The 26,436-nt window shown below is 39.4% G+C and overlaps 1 protein-coding gene across 1 annotated transcript in view; it reads right to left on the reverse strand.

Moving 5' to 3' along the window:
• The window catches only part of SCUBE1 (signal peptide, CUB domain, EGF-like 1), a gene marked incomplete at both ends in the record, with an annotated part of 90,859 nt that extends 66,482 nt beyond the window's left edge, over nt 1-24,377 (reverse strand). The window contains 3 exons of the mRNA XM_010079497.1: nt 2,360-2,476; nt 21,305-21,394; nt 24,261-24,377. Coding sequence (XP_010077799.1) covers nt 2,360-2,476; nt 21,305-21,394; nt 24,261-24,377 — 324 coding nt within the window. The remainder of the gene's footprint in view (nt 1-2,359; nt 2,477-21,304; nt 21,395-24,260) is intronic.
• Nucleotides 24,378-26,436: the final 2,059 nt, after the last annotated feature.

A 26,436-nucleotide genomic window follows, 5' to 3' on the forward strand; every position in this document is an offset into this window, starting at 1 on the left:
AGAAATATAAGCTCTCTTAAAATGATGCTTCTATGAAAAATCTCACTTGGACATCCTGTGACACTTGATGGACTTGAAAACTCTGCTGAAGAAAGTCAGGATGTGACAGCTGCATGACCCCTGAAGGTGCTTTAAAGGGCATCCAATAGCTAATCCATTGCCCTTATCACACAGATAGAGGGAACAATGAACTGTATATATGAGAAATTGTGGGCCGGTCAAATGAATGAGTAAAGAGAAAAAAAATCAAAGGAGAAAACTTGAAGTGATCACACATATGTGAACTGAATATGTGCACATGAAATTTCCCCACCCCAGCCTTTTCCAGGCTTTACCTATAAGCAAGAGGAGCTGAGAAGGCCTTGATGTCACCCTACCAAAATGCTCACTTTTGCACTCAGAAGATGTAAATCTTAGAGAGCAGTCTTGATTGAGGGCTGCCTGCAAAAGCTATGGAAGAAATTTCATGGGTCAGTTTAAGCGCAGGATCCTTTGTGCACAGGGAAGCAGAATCTAGTCTAGAAATCTCACAGTGACTAAATATCACATTAGATAAATATTATTAATTACTTTAAATTAAATGTAAAACATACCATTTTATGATGAAGACTATTTCCTAAAATGTCAATAAAGGTTAAAAAGAAATGACCTGGTTGGTTTGTTAAACCATGTGAGTTAGTTTCCAGTTGCTGCTTATTTTAAGAAAGTAAGAAAGAATTTGCAGCATCATAAAAATACAGATTTTGTTTCTTACATTTTCTTCTCATAAAAAAGGGGAAAAGAAAAAAAATGTGAAAGAGCTTAGAGCTGGGGTATTTAGTTTGAGATCAGTTGAATATTTCATTTTGTCCGTAGCACTAATTATAGACTTGATTATTATATAAATATTGTTTCATATTAGTTCTATGGCCCAACTTCTAAATTTAGAATTAATCTTTTTTTTTTCATGATGCAGTTTCAATAATAAACATTATGATCAAGTCTAGGTGTATGTTACCGTATTAAAATGCCTCCTTTTTAAGCACTCGGTGGAATCACTGTTACTGCTCTGCTATGGTTTAGCCAGTCTGCCTGTAAAAATGAAGATTTATTTTTATGTGGCTTGAACTAAAACGACTGATTTTTGATGTGTGTTCACCCTTAACTATTAACATTGTGTGCAATGGCAGTTTAAATGTTTTATTTTCAAATAAACAGGCAAATGGACTGTTATTTCTATAAATACTAACAGGATCATGCCCAAGCACTGGGATTTTTCAGCCTGGAGCAAGAGGAAACCACACATTTTCTGTTTATTTTTGTGGGTTTTACTATTTTAAGTAAAATCAAGCCCTGGACTGAAGATTTTCTGACATTGCTGGTTACTTTGAAGGAAAAAAGTCTCAATAGTTTCTTAGCAAGTTAGGTCAACTTCTGCTGAAGTCACTGAGTGATAAAACAGTATTCTCTGTGACAACAATATATGCAACGTCTTCCTGGATGTCCATCACCAAGTCTCTTGCAATGGAGCTCAAAAGTAATACACAGGAAGATGGGAAAATGTCTGATGGAGGGCCTGGTCCTACTAATATGTGTCCCAATGTACTCATGTGCATAGTGCCATTTAGTGTGATTCTGCAGCGATATCTGAGAAATGTCCCTGTCTCTGTAACTGAGAACAGATGCTGACAGTGGTATCAGATGCTCTTTTCTCTTCTCTCTTCCCTTGACCTCAGTTTTAACACAGTCATGAAGAACAAAATGCCAAAGATCTTGTGCTGCCTTTGGAACAGTAAAATCTGAGCACCGGCTATATGGTTTAGACCTGCGCACTAGTAAATGTTGTTTTGGTTTTCCTTTGCAGCTGGCTACTTATATTTTGAAGGGGCAGAAATGGACAACTGTCTGGGTTTTTCTGAGCAATACATCTGCATCTTTTGCTTGGCTTCTCTTCATAATGACCAGTTCATTATCTGCAAGTAACAAAGTACTAGTTGAGAATTTTAACTCGCTTTTTAAATAGATAAATTCAAACACTGTTAGATGACTGAAGTTTTACAAGGGTATCAGACTATACTTTGAAACTGAAGGCTTTTTGCAGCCCCGAGTTGTTCTGCTAAATGTCTGGTCAGTTCGAAACAGTTTGACCTCTGTATCTCATTTCTTTGCAGTAATAAAGCCCTCTAATAAATATAGAGAAAAATGATTGAAATAGATAAATACAGAAAAATTAGGGAAGGAGAAAGCTAATGAACTCAATTGCAATCACTGTGCCAGTATTGCCTTAACTTAAAAGTATTGATTAAACAACTGAATATTTACATCTTGTACTGGAAGGGCTGAAGGCAAATGATGCATTGCAAAGCAAACAGAAGCTGACCTTTGCACGTTTTCCCATCAGGCTGTAGGGTAAATCCAACTGGGCAACTGCATCGTACCCCTGTCGCAGTATCCTTGCAAGTCCGATCACAGCCTCCATTATTGACAGCACATGTTTCTGCAGAATGAAAGAGAAAGAGAGAGAGAGAGGGAGAAAGGAAGTGTAATGAAATGTTCTGGGGGAGGGGAGAGGCAGGGACTCTTTGAGACAATATTGCAACATTATGAAAGCAATCTAAGTTTAAGCAAGCCAACTGAAACAAGCTCTCAAGGTCATCAGGGCCCATGTACTGGTTTTGACTGGTAAATCATTTCCACAAGTCATGATTTCTTTCTCCCCGCAAACTGGTGTTTTTATTTATTCTGTTTAGTTAGTGATTTTGAACTGTCTTAGACAATAGGATGGGTTACTACATATGAAACAAGTTTAAAAAGAAAAAAAAGTGATTGCCTTTAAAAGCAGAACCAAACATTCAGTCTGTTTCATATCAGTCAATGTCTAGCTGAGGCTTTTTAAGGTTCATTTTTTTAAATGATGTTGCAGGCATAATGAACTTTAAAAAGCAGTGGAAAGCAAAGCAGAGTGCTAGACTTGGAACCGAGAATTTAAAATCCTTAGTTAAGAAAGAGTTAATGGAAAATGAACTACATATATCACTTTGACAAGAATCTACATGCCCAATCTGTTCTTACTGAACTACAAGCAAAAGGCATCTGGGTTTTGTCCACTTAAAGCTTTTTGCAAATTGAAAGGAGTTTGGAGTGGGTGGGAGGGCATAATTGAGGTCACTGAACCCATTCCAAGCTGTGTCATTGAAATTTCCCAGTGCTTGTAGTATGTAGAAGGGTGGCTGGGCAAACACAGGCAAGAGAAAGCTGCAATACTCCTGAGCTTTTACAACAGTGGGCAATGACTATTAGGTACCACTACATTAAAAAAAAATCTTCAACTTCATTACAGAAAATGCAAAAGCCCCTCCCTCATTGCCATTATTTTCTGTTACTCATGTGTGCACATGCGCACACCATACACATACATACGCACACATCCCCACACACACATCCATAAAACAGATAAAAGACAAGTGAAATGATTAACTTTGCTTTGATCCAGAGAATGGAGTGGATGTAAGGACGCCAATTTAGTACATCAGCTTGAACTGTGCATTTATCTGAGAAGTACTTACTTCAGGGAGCAAGTCCTTTTAATAGTATCTTTTTCAGTTGCTTTGGCTTTGATTAAATTAAAATACCCCCCTGCCCCCCAAGACTGCCATTATTCTACTCAGCTCACCTCATTCTGGCTTTCCCTAAAGAGGCTTTGTCATTACTTACTCAGATTTACAGACTCCTATTGCTGAATATTCACAGTCTGTGTCACAATTGTACCCTGTGGACAGGGTCTGACAATAAGCTATAAGATATGCTAATCAGGAATCGCCTTAGAACAGTACATTAATCAAAAATTATTTACACAGAACAGAAAAGGCTTCATCTTTCAACTGACTAGTACTAAAGATTTCTGTTTTAAAGTAGCCTCTGCAAATGCCCTCAAGGTGAACTTAGACTGGCCCTTTGGAGGGACTTCACTGCTTCAAAATAAGAGAAAAAAAGTGCAACTGGTTTTCTTTTTTTTTTTTTTTTTTTTTTTTCTTTTGCACTGGCAAAGACCTCTACATCAGCTGTGGAATAAGCTGCTGGCACTTAGGAAAAACTGAAAGCAAGGGGTTGGGGCACACACGCATTAACAGCATGGGACAGAATTCTGCTGTCCATTTACATTCACACACACTATACTAGATAGACATCAAATTTTTTATACCATGTGTGCTATGTAACAACATCATGTAGAAAAAGCAATCAGTATACAAATGGATTTGCATATAACTGCCAGCAAGCACAGATAACAAATGATTTGACATGTTTTCTGGAACAGCTTTCTGAAAACAGAGCTGAGTCTGCAACTCCTTATTTTGAGGCAGAGCTCTTGCTCACCTTAGATACAACTTGCAGGACCCGAACCTAACTGTTTAAGTAATACAGTTCTGATTTCCATTCACTCCCCTGGGAAGGACTATTTTATAGACTTAGAGGCTGACATTGTAGCTTGAAGAATTCTTCTGTAAATGACAATGACATTTCCATTTGTATGTGAATGTGTGCGTGTCCCCTCATAGGCCAATGTATCAAATGATTTTATGTTTCAGAGAAGGGAAAGTTTCAGGTCATTTAAAACTTTTTACTTGGGTACAGTTTAGTAGTAGGGGGATTTGCCAGGAGTAAAGAGCTAGGGTGAAAAAACAGGGAAAAGTGCTAAAGATGTACGTTTGGCATGGCACTGCAAAGAGCAGTAAATCTTACGTTAGCAGATTAACTTTGGCATATGAAGAGTCCTTTATTGCAGTTCATCAACACGAGATGAACATAAGCAGTAATATTTCTGCTTTCTGGATGACATCCAGTGAAAATGAATAGACACAACATTTTTTTTCCCCATGGCATGGATGACTGGATCTATAGGGTAAGGGTCATTCAGTGAACAAGAGTTATTTCTATGTATAAATAGAGGGAATCAAGCCAGCTTTTCTTATTTTCACAGAGATTTAGTAAAACAAACCCTAAAGGATAAATACCCTTCAACTTTCCTGGTGACTCTAATACATGATGAACTCTAACAGAATGAAGATCCAAGCGAGCAAGAGGACATCCGACAGTACCTCTAACATTTTGGATAATTGGAGAGATGTATTGATGAAATTCCTTAAACTCAAGGTCGTGAGAAAACATTGGTAAAAGAAAGTGAATGTGAATAGCAGAATGTGGGAAAGAGGTATTAGGAGCTACATCAAATAGAATAGCTGAGGCCTATATACAACATAAAACGAAGTGTGTCACCACCTGTTAGAAAATGGCTTCAACTCATTCTCACCACTATAAAACTTTAGTGTATATTTGAAAGGCAATTACAAGTTTTACGTCTCAAATAAAGAGCAGAAGCAAACTACTTGTTTCCAAGCTATCATGTTGGAGAATCTATACTTATACGGAAGGGAAAGAATGGATCTTCAAAATTTGTATCAGATCTTCATGGTGATATTGATCCTACAGACCATTTTCCACCATTTTTTTTCTCTGTGAAAGGAAGCCTCAGCATATTTATTACTCTTTTTTTTTTCTTTTTCAGACTTTTTGGCACATTTCTGATGTTTTGTGTTTTGATGAGGGAGCAGAAAAAGAACGGAAAGACACAAATAAAGCAGTGTCATGTAACTGATATTTAGATTCCTTCTGAATTACGATAAAGCTCATCATTTGAAATTACTAGACTTTACCGTGAATTTAAAGTGATTTTTGCAGCCCCACTTACAGCCTTATTGAATTCCCACCAGAAAACTCAGACAGAAACAGGAATCTAAAGAAAAGGACATCTACATAAGGCAGTCTGGGGCAACTTACTTTGTGTTTTTCCACTGTAAGCTCCTAATTCTGTAACAATCTCTCATGTATCTGCTTCCTAGATCTATAGATAAGAAGTAACCAAAATCATTACCAACACGCTATACCTATGGTTTACTCCATTAAGATGGCAATTTTTGTGACTTCTCTATGATCAAAAGAACATGATGTGATTTTAAGGGTACTACTCAAAATTAGGCAAATCTTGGAATCTTTATTATTCACTTTGGCACCTGGGTCATCCAATTGACCTGGGTCAATTTGAACTAAGATTCAAAACGTTTTAGAACTGAGATACGGTGCAAAGCAGAACAGACTTAAATAGGTCTATGGGACTAGAAGGGATACATTTGAAGATGATACAGTAATATATGTCTTAGTGAGGTCACTTTCTATAATCTTTGATAAGTCATGAGGACAGGGTAGGGTTCCTGACGACTGGACAAGGTAAACATCAAGAAAGGCAGGAGGGGAGATCTGGGGAACTACTAGCCAGCCAGCCTCACATCAGACCCCTGTAAGCTGATGGAGCAAATCATGCTGGAAGCCACTTGCAAGCACATGAAAGACAAGATTATTGGGGATGGCCAGCATTGACTTACTGAGGGCAAATCATGCCTGATTTAACCTGACTGCCTTCTACAAGGACATGACTTACACTGTGGATAAAGGGAGAGCTGTGGATGTTTTTCACCTTAAGTTTAGCAAGTATTTTGACACGGTCTTCCATAGTATCCTTATAGCCACAGTGGTGAGAGATAGACTGGATAAGTGGATAATGCAGGGCTGGAAAATTGGCTGGACAGCTGGACTCAAAGAATTGAATCAAGGTACAAGGGTAGTAAAAAGTCCGACTGACAGTCTGTCACTAGAGATATCCTTCAGCATCAGACAGTGATATTAGTGCCAATACTGCCTAATGTCTCTACAAACAACCTAGTCTGTGGGATGGATGGCACGTTCTGCAAATTAGTGGATGATACCAAGCTGGGGGAGTGATCAATACACCACAGAGCTGGGCTGCTATTCAGAGGGGTCTTAATAGGTTGAAAAAAACGGCCTCAGGGGAACATGATAAGCTTCAACAAAGGCACACCCAAGTTCTGCGTATGGGATGGAAAAATGCCATACAACAGAACAGGCATTGAATTGAATTGACTGGCTAGAAAGCAGTTTTGGTGAATAACCTGGGGTCCCTGGTGGACAAGTTGAAGGGAAGTCAGCACTGTTTCCTTAAGGCAAAGAAGGCCAACAACATCCTGGCTTGTATTAGTCAGAGTACAAGCAGAAGATCAAAAGAAGTTACCCTAGCCCTCTATTTGGTGCTTGGAGTAACAACATCTGGAGTGCTGTGTTCAGCTCTGGGCACTCCAGTGCAAGAAAGACATGGACATACTAGAGCAAATTCAGTGGAGGTCTACCCAGATCATGTTCAGGGGGCTGGAGCACATGACGTAGCTGCGAAGCTGTGAGCTGTTCAGACCTAACAAGAGCATGCTCAGAGGAGATTTTATTTCTGTCTACAGGTAGCTAATGGGACAGTATAAAGAAGATGGAACAAGACTTTTCTTGGAGGTGTACAGTGGAAGGATAAGAGGCAACAAACAGCAGTTAGAATATGGGAAATTCCAGCTTGATACAAGGTAAACATTTTCACCATGAGACTGGTCAAACACAGGAATGGGTTCCCAAGGAGGCTGTGAAATCTACATCCTTGAAGATATTCAAAACTCAATGACATGGCCCTGAGCAACCTGCTATAGATGCCCTTTCTTTGAGCAGGAAGCTGGATTAGACGACCTCCAGAGGTACCTTCCAACTTACATGAGTCTATGACTCAATAAAACTGATTCATATATCCTACAGAGACTAAAGAATCTGAGTTTCACTATTACTTTATTTCTGATAAAGAATACTGGAGGTGAAGAGGGAGAAGGGAAGTACCAGAACACAGCAAGCAGCATGTCGAATTCAAGGGCACAGTACATGTCTACTCAATATCCCATTCAAGCTCAAGATCTCTTTAGAATCTCATACATTCATATAGCTGATATATATCGCCAATACATATCTGATACATTTAGTATCACCAATGACACTAAACGAGGAGGAGGTGTGGACTCCCTTGAAGGTAGGAAGGCCTTACAGAGAGATCTGGACAGACCAGAGAGCTTGGCAATCATCAACTGTATGAAATTTAACAAGAGCAAGTGCGAGATTCTGCATCTGGGATGGGGTAATCCCAGTTATACATACAAATTGGGGGACAACAAGCTGGAGAGCAGCCCCACAGAAAGAGATCTGGGAGTCTGGGTTGATAGCACATCGAATACGAGTCATCAGCGTGTCCTTGCAGCCAAAAGAGCCAACTGTGTCCTGGGGTGCATCCAGCACAGCATAGCTAGCCAGTCGAGGGAGATGATTGTCCTACTCTACACTGCACTAGCGTGGCCCCACCTCAAGTACTGTGTGCAGTTTTGCGTGTCTCAATATAAGAAGGACATGAAACTATTAGAGAATGTGTCCAGAGGAGGGCAACCAAGATGGTGAAAGGCCTTGAGGGCAAGACTTACGAGAAATAGCTGAGGTCACTTGGCTTGTTCAGTTTGGAGAAGAAAGGCTGAGGGGTGACCTCATTGCAGTCTATAACTTCTTCAAGGTGGGCAGTGGAGGGGGGGTGCTGATCTCCTTCCTCTGGTGACCAGTGATGGGACATGAGGAAACAGAATAAGCTGCATCAGGGGAAGTTTAGACTGGACATTAGGAAAAGGTTCTTCACTGAGAAGGTGGTCGGTTACTGGGACAAGCTCCGCAGAGAAGTGGCCATAGCACCAAGCCTGTCAGAGTTCAAGGAGTGTCTGGACAATCCTCTTGGTCATATGGTTTAGTTTTAGGTAGTCCTGCAGGGAGTTGGACTCAATGATCTTTATGATTCTATAAGTCTGTGATATTTCCAATAGGAAAGCTCATGTTTGGAAAGTTGGAGCATGGAAGTAGAGAATTAAATTTCTTCCTTAGCTTCCCATAAGCTGCTATGTCAGGCTTGGCAAATCACTTGCACTGGCGCTCACAAGAAATTTTATGATATACCGCTCTCCCGATGTAAAATAGATGTGGTATTTCCTATACTCATAACATCTTTTGAAATTCATTAGCACACATGCTCTATAAATATAAAATACTATGGATTTTATCACTACCAATAGCACCAAAATTAAAAGCAAGACTTGATACTTCCCACTCTTAATTTACTTTTTGCACTGATAATATTTATTCCTCTGTAAATGTAACTTTTTACAGGGATAAGAGAATTCAATCTTTTCTATTCACTCTTAAATTCCTTTAGATTAGCATAATATGCAACAGGATTAATATGAAAAAGCATTGTATAACAGACAGGTTGGTATCTCTGTCGTCTCAGCCAAGGTCAGTCATTTTGTATTGGCTCTAATTCTGTTCTACTTAAAAAAATTAATCCCATAAACTCTGGAATGTGTGCATATACCTGCACCTATCCACAAAATTATGCTTTCCCAGTCTCAGTCAACCTGTTAAAACATTTAATATACTGTTCAGTGGCACAAAAATTTGCTTAAGGTAACTTGAATATTCAGATTATTCTCTTAAAAACCTAAAGATGCTGTACATGGGTATAAGGAATGAAATGGACAAGTAACAAAGTGATCAATCATTTTTTTTCCAAGAAGATCTAAACCCAAATAAGCTTCTTTTGTGCTTCTTTTCCACAAGATCTGAACACAGTATCTTATGCTCAGAATAACTGTCTTAAATTCAGGGTTTAGACACATGAACAAGTCAATCTTGATGTAACTGAAAGCTAAAGGCTGCAAGCAGAATGGCAGATTTAGAGCTCTCACTGTTTGAGCCAGTCCAACTATGAGTTATATGGATTCCCTTAGACCATTTTTTCCTAGTGAATGTCTGTGAAGCAATATTGCCTGGCAACTGGAGTGGCAAAAAGGGTTAAACTACTAGCAATCTCTCTTCTTCAGGAGATCTGCTGTAACTAAAGCTGTTGTAAACTGCTCCTGTGACTGAACCAAGAGATAACCTCTTTACCTATCCTGAACACATAAAAATGAGTTGATTTGTCTGTATTTAATTCATGATGAAACACAACACAAACTGACTCTCCAGGCTATGTGTACAAGACAGGAAAATTTATCTATTTGAACAAGCGAGGAAAGATTAAGGATATCTGTGAAAGAAAACCAAGTATCTGGCAATCTGTAAGCATGAATACTGAAAAGCTGAAAAATGCCCTGTTAATGTTCATCACCTTGATAGCTTACAAGAGTTTCCATTTTCTCCTCATTTGCTTTATGTCCTATGCCAATTCCCAACACGTTTTACAATACATCTCAGCAGAAACAAAATTGCAGAACTAGTCCGAAGTAGTGCACACAGGATATTGGTGAGTCCTATCTTAAATTTAAATTGGGTTAATTTTTTAAGCAAGATTTCAAAGGTAACTGCCAGGAACTGGGTGATTCTTTTAAGAGGGAAAAAAGTACATGCTCATGATTGTTTCTATTTTGAGAAGGCCTAATCTTAAACCATTAATTGGCATAATCTGTAATGATTCTTTGCATCAGTGTAGCATTTTGGAGCTCTCATAAAGACCAACATCAGGACTCTGTGCCAGCTACTATTAAGTTACAGTTATGAAACAGTGATGATGCTAAGGTATTAGAACAGTTCTATGGGAGGGCCAGATCCTGCTCACCTGAGTGGTACTGGTTCCCTCACCTTAAAGAATTTTCAGTTTAATACAAATAAGTATCTGGAATCAAATTAGCCCATAACTTGTATTTCATCTCCCCTTGCACCCAAAACCACCCTTTACTCAGTCTGGCTCAAAGGCAGCCTATGCTGATATCTCTTCTATTTCCTTCATGTTGGTATCACAGTACAATCTCCACCAAACACAGCACCTTCTGAACGCCAGGTATACTGAGTTTTTGCACAGTACACTCCTCCTCTTAACATTTATGTTATAAAGGAGAATCTTACAGAAATAATTTTAACCATTAGTGGCATCACTGCTGTATGCAGGTGAACTGCATGACCATGCCTAACAACAAAGACTATCTAACTGGATAAAAACCCACTCAAAATCCCACTCAAATTCTGACCCAAAATACACAAAATTCTGAAAGCCTGAAACTTGGAAGAGACTAAAATTTAACTCAGGAAAGGCTTGCTTTTTTTTTTTTTTTTTTTTTGGATATTCTGTTGATTATACAGATGAGCTTGCCTTTAAGTAAGAGGGTATATGCCGTATAGAAAGCAATGAGACAGAGAATGCATGATAAGACTGCTGCTGCCATCCAGAAAAAGAATTTTACTGCAAGCAGCAGCACATGTGGTACATGCCATGAGATCAGGGTACAAGGAGGGACCCAAAGGACAACAAGCACAGGGAGAAGCTAAACACAGCTAAAATATCTGAATTTTCAGTTAAGTGAGAACTATGTTATTCTCATGCAAATTATGCTCTGTGATGCTGAAAGGATAGAGAAAGTGCATTCAGAAGAGTATAATGAAAGAAACAAATAGCTGTGAACAGATGAAGGAGAAACTGAAAGAGCTTCATATTCAGGGAATGAAAAAGGTGAGACAGAAAGGGTAACTTGCAGGATGTGGAATTATTCACTCCGTTATGCTTGTCTCCTCATTTCCTTGCAATTTCATGATTGGTAGAATTTTATTTGCATGAAAATAGGATGAGAAATCTGCACTGCCACATACAGAATGTGTGAAGAAAGGACTAGGTGAATCTTGCAGTGAATCACGAATCCCACAGCTCTTATTTCAGAAAAGTTTGATTCCTTTTCAGGGAAACACTACATATTTAGGGAACATCACTTGATAGACTGGATCACGTGTTTTATAAGCACCGGATGAGTCCAGAACGGTCCCTTAAAAATAGCACTATTAGTTGCGACTGTGGTGCTTTTTCTAAATAGAGAAGCTGCATTTAAGAAAAACTGAAATACTCTGAACATTGCGAAGGAGCTTTATCTCCTGACCTTGGACAAATCCTTTCATTTAAAATGGAAAAGCAAAACAATGGAAGGTATTGGTAGGAAATCTGGATGAGGTCAGAGTCTTTATCATCAGCAAAGAAATGAAGAAAAGCTATTTTTACAGGAAATAGCACACCATTCACAAACTCAATGAATAAAAGTGACGATAACTCAAGATGAAAGGATCTGCCCTTGGGAGAGAGAGAATGCATGAATGACCTCAGGGATTCCTTCCCCCTGTTTTCTGTGATTTTATATGGCAAAGTAGAACTGACAGAAAGAGTTAAAATGAGGCCTTGGTTTCACAGTTAGTAACTGAGTTAGAGATCTGTCTGGCAATATGCCTGTTAATAATATGTTTTAAATACTTTATTGATTAAAGAACAAAAAGATCGTGATGCATACAGAGCAGCACACTTGCACTTCTGACAGCAAGCATTTCTAAGTCAGATAAAAGACATTCAGAGTAATAAAGACATATTTAAGTAATTTGAAAGGGTCCTAGGAGGCAGTACAACAAAGCTAGTAACTGAAGTACATACAGAAAAGGTGCTCTTGGCTTAAAGTGACCTTTGGTAGGCTCTGTCTGTGAGAGAAGTTAATTGCTTTGGAAGAACACTTGAAAACAAACACTAGCTTGTCCATCTCCCTGCTCTCTGAGACAGAAAAATGGGAGTAGGATCACCTGGAAACTCTCACTCCATTTTGAAAGAGAACCAAAAATTAAGTCTGCAGAATTTTTTAAATTCACAGTGGAATAAAACAACCTAAGACTTTTGTAAATATCCTAATAGAAAACCAGAGCTCGTGACACTCTTTATTACAATGGCTTGGTAGTTAGGGCATTACATGCCATATTAGAAGCCCAGGTTCCATTTTCTGTTTTTTTATGTTTATTGAAACCGAAGAATCACAAGCCCTTATCGGGCTATCAGTTATCAATACTAGCCCCAAGGGCAGAGCACCTTCATAAGACAATAATGAGTCAGTCTGACTTTACAGCCCAACATTTCCATTGAACATGGGTGGCAAATCACCATGAAAGGGTCCTCAGTATAATTTCCTCACATTTCAAATGAATGTTCTAACCAGACTACTGTGTACATTCTGTCTCCCTATTTCTGATGATCATTCCAAGCAAAAGCGCTGTGAAAACCAGTGTCTTCCTGCAAAACTTGCTTTCAAGAAAAAAGAAAGGCTTTTGCCAGAAAATTCTTATCAGATTAAAGGATTTTTTTAGGGAAAAAACAAATAGCTTCACAAAGTTCTACAGTTCTACAGCTCCTTCCTGAGCTGCAAAGGAGCTAAATATGGCTCCACCACAGAATTCTGAAATCCAGAAAATGGTGTATTTCCAGATGAACTACACCATCATTGTGTGTTTTCTACAGTAACTCAGGACAGAGGTTTGACTTTGGAGAAGTTATTCACAGTGACCCACCAGAGGAGAGATCTTTGGATGACTGAAATAATGACTGAGGAAGGTTTCCGTATGGATATGATGTCATTTTACACATGGCAGGAGAGAACCATTTTAATTTTAAGACTCTGGTAATTCTGGTTAACTTTGTGGATTCTGTTTTCCTGTAATCAAGAAAGTGCTGTATGTCTCTGCTGAAAAGAAAGCAGTGATTCAGAGAGATTAAGTCCTAAAATTCCTAACAAAACACCAGACTGAAGGCAACAGCTTGGGTCAGGTAGGCACAATGGACTAGAAATGGACTAGAATGGACTGTTCCACAAGAACAGTTACTCTACAATTCCAAAAAACATAAGCCATAACACTCCCCTGCTGTTCTACCAAGCTTACAGTCTTCAGTAGAAAAGACTATAACCCTCAAATTTGCAACGTGTCATAGGGAGAGGCAGAAGTAAAACAAAGACTGCATACTAGAGAAACAAGAAGGTTTTTATCTGTTAGTCACGTGCATGTTCATACAGGGCATAGGCCCTTGCAAGTTAAGACGAGATTTTTTTAGCCTGAAGACCACACAGTCCTGTACCATCAGTTCTTCTCAGCTCTGGAATCCCAGGATTTTCCAGGTGGACTAGGAGAAAGATGAGGAGAAGGGTGGCTGACCATATGAATGTGTATATGGACAATGCATCTCAAGTAAGTGACCTTGCTTTCTCCTCCCATGATTATCAATATTAAGTTCATATACAGGGTGTGTGCCCTCTGTAGTCCCTATTTTACGCAAGCTACCTGAAGAAGGATCTTGATTCATCAGAAACAGGGAATAGAGAGGGCTGCTCTGCTAAAAGCTGCATAATACCTGCAAGCCTCTGTGAGGGGCAACTGCAGAAGCAAGGATGGTGCTTCAAATGGCCTTTCTGCCATCTGAGTATGTTCATCTCACATCTGTTGGTTCTACCTCCTCTCATTAACAATCAGGCCTGACACAATCTGTTACCTGCAGCGATAATCTGAGGTGGAAATAACTACAACTAGGTACCTTCCTGCCACTGAGGCAATCAGGTGATGGGTGCTCTTAAAAGATCTGCTCTCAGACAAATAAAAGTCAAACATTCTTGAAGTCCAGGGTGAATAGGGTAGACTAATCTTTAGATAATTGCGGTTTAGGAAAAAATACCATATGGCTGATTATTAAGCTCAGATGACTCAAGATATATAAAGCTGGGTACCACTTTAGGTTCAAATGGGTAAACCGAATGTAAGAAGGATCAGCTCTAAAATTATAAATTTCTCTGACTATTTGATGTAACAGATGCTAAATATTTGCCTTTGCTGCAAACGCAGTAAACCACAACCATCAACTCAAAATGTGTGGTTTTTTTTTTTTTTCCTAATATGATGTGAGCAGCTTACTAAAATCCATTGTAGGTACTGGGCTAAAAATCTCCTGAAATCAAAACAGCTTTGTTCAGGACAGGATAAACACAGTTACCTTGGGCGATGTTTCTAGGTACCTTCAGGAGGCACAAGACTGGATGAAAGAGCTGACCAGCACACAGAGAAAGGAGTACTGGCAAGTCATGAAAGTGGCCGAAGCAGGACTTGCACTTGTGATCTACCAGTCTGAACTGACTCTGGCTATCTGCTGCAATGTTGAACTGATTGTGGAAATATGCTTTCCAAAGCAAGCCTGAGTTAAGGCAAAAAAAAAAGAGATTATTTTGTCCCATATAACATGCAGTGACTTTCTCTGTCATAAACTAATCCATGGGAGAAATGACCAAACTGCAATTTCCACAGCTCACATCCCTTGTGATTGCTGTGGAGAAGAAATGGTCTTAGTGGACTGCACGCGGCTCTCCAGGCAGGTAGCTGGGTACTCATTATAAATGGCTGGAAGGCTACTGAAAATGGAAGAGAAGCCACCTGCAGAAGTCAAATGATTCTTGCCACAATCAGGGAAAAATACAGAACTCGTGAAAGTACCACCTTAATTGCTGGCTATGTGCCATGAATATAGACAGATTAAAGCCCTGCCTGTAAGACACTCTCAGGAAATCAGGGATGGAATGTAATGTAGGTACACATATAATGTATCCCAGCCTGGCAAAGCTGGTCCTTGTTGGTGTGATTTTCTGAATGCCTTGAAGTGCTTCCTACGCTACAGAAACAATCTAGGCAGAGGCAAACTTTAGCAGTAACAAAGTCCAGGACAGTCCCAATGCACTTTACGGTTTGTTCAAGCACTTCATTTGGCAGTAAAATGATTTGTAGGGATCTTGGGAGCCAGCTTCAAGAGAAGGGAAGAGAATTACATTCCTGTATCTGAGGTGGGCTCCCGATAGTCTTATTGATGACCCAAGGAGTCAGTGTCTAATGGCAAAACCTTAAGCTGTCCTGACACACAATGAATTGAACACATCTTGTGAAGGAGTGAATTTCAGTGTAGAGTCTGGGTTTCTGAAGATGCTTGTAGCAATGGTATTACTGCCATTTTCACCATTAACCTGGCCTTAAACATATAAGGGAAATTACAGTGCTTCCTTAACTTCACGATGGGCTCAATGACCTGTTGCTCTTTGCTATACTGAAAAGAACTTCATAAAACTCTCTTCTTCAGGTAAGAAGGAACCAACCTCACACCTTCTAGTGTCAGAGGAAGAACATTTTATTGCGAAAGTGAGTTCTTACAACAGTGATCACAGGCAAGAATGGAAAAGGTGGACTGATGGTGAAGGAGAGAAATGTAGCCTTTCCAGTTGTTCTGAAGTCACTTGGATTCAAGCCCAATTGAACCTGATCCATTTGACTGCCAAAGAGTACAGGGAGGGAAATGAAACATGCTGAGAAATGGTTCAGGCCTACCCCTTCAAAAAGTGCTGATCAGAGGATAAGATCTAAGAAACGGCCTGGATAGGTCATCATGGTTGTGTTGCTAATCAACCTTAAGGATTCATGCAATCTAGTGTGGCCTGTGATGATGACAACGTAGCAAGTGACTGCATTTCTAAAGACAATATAAAAAATATGTCAAAAACATTAGTCTTTCAAAGATTTAATGTAAAGAGTAGCCAAAGAGCAAAGTATTACCTTTGATTAGGAGGTGAGGACTTCTTGAGTCTTAAGACCAGGCAGTTCTGCAGTTCTGGTTCCTCAAAGAGGAAATTTTCCTCTGCCTGTCACATTTTTGTAAGCAGTTGACTTATTTGTAACGAGGCAGCCCAATGGCATAACTGACGCTATAAAATATACTTTTGTGTCCACAGCATCAAGTTCTACATAAAAGAAAGCTTCAGGATACCAAGAGACAGTTGCTCTATAAAAAGCCAACAGCCTTTTCAAGTAAAAGACAGACCTGAGTCAAGAGTAATGCTGAGCCAGTGAGACTTGATAATTTACAATACATACAATGATGAAGTGCTAAACTACTGAATCACTCATCTTTACAGTTGTAGACTGTGGGGCCCCTGGACTTCTGAGTCTACCCAGGGCTGCAACAGCAAAAAGAGATTTGGAGACCTGATACATGAATAAAAGCAACTTCCATTGCTGAAGATGCGGCACTGCATAAAATTTTGAGGATACGTGTATTAGTAGGATTGAGTGGAAGTTTGGTACTTCTAAAGTTGTGTGCCCACACTAGAATGGCTTTCAGTCAGGTAGGCAGGGCATGACATACTGTGTTTCAAACCGACGCTAGATTTAGACTGAACAATATGTGAAATGCATTAGCACACTCCTCTAATCAGGTAGGGCAGTCTCATGCTATGATGGAAAAACAGTCCTGGCAAATAGGTTCTCGAGGAAAAGAGATAAAGGGAAGTGGGGAGGTCTCTGTGATGGCTCCTAAGAAATGCACTGAAAATATTTTCAGAAAAAATTGTGTTGTACCACACAAAAAAGAGATTTTAATATAATTTTAAGAGCTGAAGGCATTTCTCAACTGACTGCAAGATAAACTATATCAGATGTTTAAGAAGACTTGAAGACATTCGTAGTGCCCTACTGATTTATATTAAGTGCAAGGTGTTCTGCAACAAGGTGGATGTAAACATACCTTACATATAATGGTAAGGCTCTGGTTTTAAATGCTAGGATGTGTACACCTGGAGGATGTGCAGGATGAATGCGCAATTTCCTTCCTAATCTACAGAATGTACATGACTCAGTGTCCAGTTTACAGCACCCATCACAGAACTCTGGCAGATGGCAGAACCTCACCAGAAGCCCACCCGGAGTACAATTAAGCCTGCACTCCTTTCCACTCTACAATGGCAATGGCCCAGGTGAAGAAAATGTATATGAGCTGTATGAACAGCAATATGGCACAACATTCACTGATCAGAGAAAAGTCATTCAGTGCTATCTCTTTAATGAGAGCGCTCTTTACTCTGAATCCAAGTGTTTTTCTCTGAAGAGGGGAGATAAAGGGCAGCTGGAAGCCCGTGTGGTCTTTCTGAACATTATGAAAAAAGTTGCAGGAAAATTCCTAGGAATCACTGGATGGCTCTAAAGGAAGGTTTCCTATAGATCATCCGTGAAGACCAGTTTTTTGTCTGTCCCAACAAGAACTAGATAAAAATGCATCTAACAGGAAGGAAGGAAGTGTATTTATTACTTTTTACTACTTATTATTACTTTTCACTATTTAAGATTTAGCCACAAGCCACAGGACTGCACCATAACTAGGACACAGGCCCCTGTAAGAGTTGGTCTGAGCTACGGAGGTGGCCAGTCTTGCTGTAGCAAAATGAGTGGCATAGGCAGTCATGTCTGACAGCAGTCCTGTTAGAATCATAGAATGGTTTGGGTTGGAAGGAACCTTAAAGATCATCTAGTTCCAACGTCCCTGCCATGGGCAGGGACACTTCCACCAGACCAGGTTCCAAACTTGACCAGGTTGCTCAAAGCCTCATCCAGCCTGGCCTTGAACACCTCCAGGGATGGGGCATCCACAGCTTCTCTGGGCAGCCTGTTCCAGTGCCTCACCACCCTCACAGTAAAACTTCCTCTTAATATTGAATCTACATCTACCTTTCTTCATCTTATACCCATTACCCCTTGTCCTGTCACTACACTCCCTGATAAAGATTGCCTCCCCATCTCTCCTGTAGGCCCCCTTCAGGTACTGGAAGGCTGCTGTGAAGTCTCCTCGGAGCCTTCTTTTTTCCAGGCTGAATAATCCCAACTCTTTCAGCCTGTCCTCATAGAGGAGGTGCTTCAGCCCTCTGACCATCTTTGTGGCCCTCTTCTAGACTCACTCCAACAGGTCCATGTCCTTCTTATATTGGGAACCCCAGAGCTGGATGCAGTACTCCAGGTGGGGGTCTCATGAGAGCAGAGTAGAGACGTAGAATCACCTCCCTTGACCTGCTGGTCACACTTCTTTTGATGCAGCCCAGGACATGGTTGGCTTTCTGGGCTGCAAGCACACATTGCCAGCTCATGTTGACCTTCTCATCTACCAGCACCCCCAAATCCTTCTCCTCAGAACTGTTCTCCTATGTAATCTCATGCAAGCTTATTCTTAGCCTCAGCTGATAATAAGTGTTATAAAGATCATAGTCATTTTAACAGCATGCAGCAAATTACAGGGGACTAGAAATTATTGTCTCAGGGCTTGCAACTGAAAGCATATTTCATCAGGCTACTAAAATAACATAAAGTCATCTGCTTTTCCGAGTCTCCCAAGACTGCCTACAGGAGGGTCAAAAATCACACTCCATTTACAAAAGCTGGTAATGAAGTTTCCTGAGGAGCCTTCCAGTACTTTCGAAAACAGCTCTTTAGAAAACATCTGAAGACCAATGGAATTTAATGGAAATTGTAGTATGACTCCATTAGAAAAATAAATTGAGGATTTTCTGAACATCAGAAATCAGTAGGAATAAACAAGTACAAAAGCCCCTAAGTAATAAGCCACCCACTCAGATCTCACTTACTAATTACATTTATTTTCAGCTCTAGTTAATGTTTTTCTGAGGAATCAGTTGTTCAAACACAGCATGTCCATAAACTCTCAGCTCTTGGCTGATACCCGCTAATACAGAAGGTACTGAAGAATTAAACAATGTATTTCGCAAACCGGACTTTTAGCTATCTCCCTAAACCTATTTCTAGAGTCTGTGTTCAGCTTGGACCTTCCAGACCTGGTGTAAATAATAAGCTTGTTACTAATTGTAACTGTTTAATTTGATATGCCTGGAATCTTATAAGCAGTATGAGTTTTTTTCAGGTTGGATAATTACTGTTATCAGAGGGTGAGCCAGCAAGGCAGTGCACTATATTGCTCAGTCCCTCTAAACCATATTGTGCATATTCTTAGTGGATGGGCAAACTCACTGTTCAGACCTACAGGATTTGATTTTCCAGTGGTCTAGAGGCCCTCTGCACATTTTTTTTCCCTGATTTCCTGGGAGACTATGGGTCTTACTGAAATTACAGCTAAAACTGTTAATAGCACCTTTAGAAAGCAAGATGAACTGCCTCATAGCTTTTGTTAGCTTAAAATAATTTAAACTGTGCATCATTAAACAATAAATTGACATGGGTCCCTTGCTAGGTCTGCAAACTAATTGCATATTAACAATCACAGATAATCTAAAAATAAAGGAACATATGCCCAGGTTTTCACATGAGGGAAAATATGTTGTCATTTAATACCATTTCAGAGTTATAACACTGTGCCATTTTCTACACAGTGGTTGTATGCTGGCCTACAGTTAAGCAGATGGTTTGTCATGGGTGACGAGATACAAGTGATATGGAAACTTTATAAATACTGTTACCTAATCCAACTATTAGCCCAGCAATCAACTAAATATCCAAAGTGAGGCTTTTGGTCTCCTAGATGTGGTCCTTTCAGACAGGTGTGGATGCTTACAGCCAGAGCTGAGCTTGCCAGGGGCTAATAGGACAGAGTCTGCAATGGACTCAATGGTTTTAAGAAATGAAACAGCATCCGGGAGGGAAGAGAGAATAATCTTGTCCCACCAGAATCTCTTCTGTGGGTGAAGAATGACTGTCTTGTAATGCTTCATTGGGTACATCTCACCAACGCTCACTATGTTTAAAACCTAGTGGAAATAATTATATGTGGTGAGTAGGGCATCAGAATGGAAAATACAGAGTAATAAACCACCTGAAAACCTCCAAACTGCTGGCATAATTCAGCAGTCTGTGCTACCCTGTGCTCTTTGTCACACGAAAAGAGTCCGGCAGAGGTCCAGCCGCTCTACCCTTTCTGTTCCCAAAAGGTCATTCTCACTAATGGCCATAAACGTAACATGAAGAAGACAAGCACAAGGGTGTACAATGGGTTAACTGAGAGCAGAAGCTAAAGAATTATCTTCATTGTTCAATGCACTTCCTCATCCCTTCCTCTCTCAGGCTCCAACAACACAGAGAAACAAGCCATGCTTCAGTCTTGAAAGAAGAACATATGGAAGCTCACTAGTCACTAGGGAAACATCTTTCAGTGGTTACTAACATAGCTGCACAAAGGAAATAAATGAATTTCCAGTCATAACATTTACCTTTCAAACAAAAGCACTGCAAATTTTAAGTAGGCAAATACAGTTGTTCATTTAACATCACATAAGTAATAGAACATTGTTTTATATCATCATCATCATCATCCACTTTTAAGTCAATAGGCAGGTTTGCAACATGAGATTTTTCAGGAATCCTACAGCAACACATACACACAAACACACACAAATCACATGTAAGAAGTAGCTTGCATAAGGTAAGTAAGGTTAATGGCAAAAGCTTCTTTCTATGCAGAAGAAACTGAACATTAAAGCTGCAGCATTAGGAAAAAAAAAAGTTTAAAAACAAGAATGAAGTTGTACAACAGATGAGAACTTAACAAAATTGGTGACCTTTCCACACAGATGAAGTCAGGTTAAAAAAAACCAAACCAAAACCAAAGGGATCAAATAAGACCAAAAGAGAACCTCCCCCCCACACACATACAGACAAAAGTGAGAGCACAACAAAGGAAGTGGAAGAAAAGTGTTACCCATAAGTAGCCGCCGTTTCACCCGCTTGTCCACATCAGCTACTGACGTGGCATTGTACTCAGAACTCTCAATTGCAGCCTCATCCTTCTCTAAAACACAAGTAAGGGACAAACATGGAGCAGTTGGTTAATCACAAGCCCAATTTTCCGCTGCCTAAGACAGTTTCTTGGCATGGCACAGCCAAAGCCAAGAAGCAAGGCATGAAAGCACTAAATCCCCGTTAGAGAGTTAATTCCCTTTGAGACCCCAGGAAAAAATTAAAGGTGTTTAGGGAAGGGAGGAAGAAAAGAGGGGGAGGAGGAAGAATGGTCAACTATGAAGTAACTAACCACATACAGGAAGCTGGATTCCTACTGGAGAACAAGACAGCTAACACGAGTGCCTCAGAGAGGTGTTAATGATAAAAATTAAAATTCAGAGATGCTAGTTAAACAAACTACCAAAGACAAACTGTAAAGTGATTCAGGCTAATGGTGGCACCAGGATCTGAAGGTGGCAGGCAGAAGACCAAGACAGACAGAGCTAGAAGAGTCCGGTGATGGGTGGGCACGGATGCACCACAGTCTCGTACACATTGACACATCGTGAGGAGAAACCAAACAACAGCATGCAAATTAAACAAAAACAACAACAAAATAAACAACAAACCAAACAAACACAAAAAAAGATCAATTTGGGCAGTGCTGGTTGCCTGCTTGTCTATGAAACACTACTAGCTAAACATTCAATGCTAGGAAAGATGTTGCAAGAATAGGGTTTAGTAATTTTATAAGCATGCAAAAAGCAAGATGGTGTCAGCAAAGGTTATTTTACAAAGTAGTCTCTGGTATCCTACATGTAAGAGTTTCATACAGCATAATGAGGACATTAGTTTGGTTATGCTTCATTAGAAATACACACAAACAGTCACAAGTATGGGAAGAGATGATCAGTCAGTAAAATAAAAACAAAGATTTCTGATACAGGAGAGCAATGGAGAAGCAGCAGCTGGGTAAATAAAATGATTTATACAGAGAGGGAAATGCTTATTAGGAAAACAAAAACCAAAATGCAAGTGGGGACTTTCACATGCAGCAAACATAAAAAAATAAAATAAAAGGATAAGTCAAGCAAACGAAGACAAATATGTTAGACAAAGGGTCAACAAGTATTTATCTGGCATTGCAGAAGTTTGCATTCTTGCAGTGATGCCTGGAATATATGTACACCACTGAAGACAGCAAACATTGGAGTCACTGAAGTGAGGAGGAGGAGGAGGCTGGCAGGTTTTGTTTGTGGTAACACTACATGGTTGAGTGGTAACAAGAAGTTGTTTTGCTCTGTTTTTAACAAGTTCTAGATGGGATCAGGCTGCAATAGAGGCTTTTGTTTGAGTTTTTAAAATTTATTTTACTCTGTAAATAATTAATGAACGTCAGTTATCAGACAAGACAGGCAATCAGGAACCATCACCAGAAAGCAGGAATAAAAACGTAAAAAATAAATTAAAAAATTTAAAAGTATTCTAACAGAAAGAACTACTTAGAGGGAAGAAAATCAGCACAGGCAGTAGTAATATGTGACTTACATCACAAGACCAAGGAATGTAACATGGAGTTGTATGTATTACATTACAAAAATGGAAAAAAAAAAGTAAAAAACAGGTGCAGTGTACACAGCTTTTAAAATAATTTTTACATTCTGGACAAAATAAAACATCAATCCAAGGCTATGAATGAATGCTAATAAATAGAAGATCAATTATCCATTCAATAAAACCTGCTCTCAAGGCCCTTGATCTTGCAAATTCCCTATATCTGGAACTGCCACAGGCTACAGGGAGGGTTATTTAAAAAGAGGGACTGTACGACGGAGCCCTCTGTGTTAATCAGAAGTACTAGCTGAGAGATCCCGTAAACTGAGACATAGCTTGTGTATACAGCGAGGCAGAGTCCAGCCAGCACTGAACCTTGTTCAGCTTTACCTCTGCCAGCATAACCCTCATCCTACCACATAATTTGTGCAATCAAACCCATCAGAAGTGAGTGAGGCTCTGGGCAGCCACGGAGCTTTTATGCCATGGATCTGACCAAGGGATCATTTCCATCAATTTCAAGTGCACTGTCTTGCAGTATTGATAAAGGAGAGCAAAGATGATAAATACACGTCCATTCTTTTTTAACCTGAGGAAATTACTAGGAATTTGTAAGGATTTGAAATTAAACAAACAAAAAAAGTCAACATGACCATAATGCTAGTGAAAACCATTCTGGATTTTAGGTTCAGATCTGTGAGTATGAATTTTCAAATTTTAGCTTGCAATATGCAAAAATATCCTTTTTTTTTGTTTAAAAAAAAGCAGAATGGAAAGAAATGGTGTTAAGCAAATAATGTATTTTATATTCATAAATGTTTGCATAGCAACTCCCAAGATGTTCCATCTCTTGAATGGCTTTTTCCTATTGATAATCTGAGTGAAAGCTTATTCACTGCAAGTGCTGTAATTTTTAGAATCATAAAACATACAACAGGGAAGAAAGCACATCATGACGATTAATTTTCCCCAATAGCAGCTTAGAAAAGAGGATCATGTCCCTCCCCTTGCCTACGCAAGGAAGACTTGACTCATGAAAGTGAACAGAAGAGCTGAACTTTCATTCATAATTATGAATGTTCTATACCTTTTTACTTAAAAAATTATTAGAGTTATGAAAAGAAATAAAAACTGCAAAGGAGTAACAAAGGGATACTTCATTAACAAACATTTTGACAAAACACACACAAATGCTTCTCTCTCTGGATAGCATGACCTTAGCTACTACGGTCAGGAACTGCTGTTATACACTTCTCCCAGCAATGGTGCTAAACGCCTGTGAGATACAAACACACACGCGCACACACACACATACATACATATGTGCACATACATATTCTATGAGGAATACAAAATAAAATGTGCTGCTGAGAAGTACTTACCAATGCAGGTTCGGCCATCTGAATGTAGGGCATACTTCTGATGACAACCACACACAGGACCAGTATCTGTGTCATCACAGGTGTGCTGGCAGCCTCCATTCCCATAGTTACAGGTTACTAGTTAAGCCCCAAATGAATGTGTATATATGTATATATAAATAAAATGACAATGAAACCAATTAGTCTTGAGGGCCTTTCAGAATACACAGAATACAGAAGAGCAGTAACAAACCAAGACATAAGGCAACATCACATTCGTATTTGCAGTCAATTGCATTTTTTATTCTTTCTGACCCCCCTTATCTTAGCCACGCTCCTGTCTCACACCCTACTCTCAATCTATGTAGTGAAGAAAAAAAAGAGAAAGAAAAAAAGAAGCATGTGCGAGTTTTCCCCCAGTCTATTTGTATTCATAATTTTAGTACGAGTGGTTATCCAGTTCCATCTCTTCCTAAAAGCTACATGCTGCATATCTATGATCTATATGGCATGAAGAAATGAGTAGTCTACTAACATAAATGCATATTTTCAAATCTACAGACAGCATTTCTCCTTCATTTTCTAAGCAGAGGAAGCAGAGACCAAACAGCAAGAATAGAATTGTGTAAGTCTTGAAATCTATTATTTCTAATCTCCTAGAGTAGAAGAATGCTTAAAAATAAAACAGGAAATGTGTTTTTTTCTTTTCTTCTCTGAAACAAAAAATACATGGTTGTTATGGCCCTGAAGTGAACTGGCCTTAACTAGGAAGAAAACATTGGAGATGTCACTTTCACTTCCAACCATACAGTGCGAAATGGCTTTCAGCAATTAAAATATCCTTCAATGAAAAGATCCTAGGCATACATTAAAGCAAGACTTTTTCATGCCAGGTAGTTTTTAAGTTTACTTTAATTAATAGATCAGAATCAATTTCCTTTGTCACATGATGTATTTAATTTCTGACTACTAAGACAAACCAGTTTATAAATATTAAACTGGCTAGCGCCACTAACAACCCCTCTCATTTGCCCCTGTTCTGTTTAATCCTTTGCAGTTGCATAGCTTGATGCTGAATAACATAATTCTGATCTGACTGAATTCTGAATTCAATTTACTGTCTTTACATACAGGCAATTTGGACTAGATTCTTTATTGGGAAACATGGGCAGGTACAGGGGAAATCCAATATATCATTATCAGTTATATCATACTCTTCATTTCAGAGGACTTCAATGTTTTGAAATGTTACAGTAATTTAAATACTGACTCCTACTAATCAAGGAACTTCCTCACATTGGTCTTAGCTGATTTTTCCTTCTAGATAAGAGAATTTTCCTTCCAGATAAGAGAATTTATAAAAGAGCCACGGTAGCAAACTGCAATATACAGTAAAACCAAGATAATGGCTAACAGGATTTTAAAATCATATATATAAAACTAAACTGAGGTTCTATTTAATCCAATAGGGCTAAGCTCATATAATTTCTCACTGACCTCAGTGACTCTGCTCTAATGCTAACTTCTTAAAATGGAGTAGACTGGAATTTTCAGTCACAGTAACCAGAACTGAAATATCCCACCTCTGGTGTGAGTGTCTGTCCTGGGTTAAGCTGAGACATAGTGCTGAATAGTCATGCCACTCTCAGCACTTAAGTATCTTGCTTAAAATGGAACGATTCTAAGAAAAGCAACTGAGGGAGAACCACCAGAATTAAACCCATTAAAACCTCGTGCCAGCATGGGAACTGCAAGTTTACATAAACACCATGAAGTCTGGGAAAGACCACAACAGGAACTGCCCATCTCCCAAGTTAGTACAGACCAGAGGCCAGTATGTGTGCAAGCATCCTTGGTCCTTCACCTTGTACACTTTGGATAAAATCCCTATGTTGTTCAGAGATAGTAAGGGAATAGACTCCTGGCCTAGTGGTAAGAACAATCCCCAAGAAGAGGGCCTGACTGGATTCCCACCTGTCCTCCCAGGAATATCACCTTTTTATCCAACTGGAAAAAAATGTCAATGAGAAAGATGGAGAGCAGCCTGACCCACATTCCCTTACTGGAGCTTGACAGTTTGGGCACTAGGCTGGAAAATGGAAATTGTGGGTTCAGTCCTGCCAGACAGAGGAGGGAACTGAACTCACATACCCCAGGTCATAAGAACCCTAAACTTCATAGAATCATAGAATCATAG

The sequence above is a fragment of the Pterocles gutturalis genome, unplaced genomic scaffold (assembly GCF_000699245.1).
Source record: "Pterocles gutturalis isolate BGI_N339 unplaced genomic scaffold, ASM69924v1 scaffold6589, whole genome shotgun sequence".
In the NCBI taxonomy this organism is placed as follows: Eukaryota; Metazoa; Chordata; class Aves; order Pterocliformes; family Pteroclidae; genus Pterocles; species Pterocles gutturalis.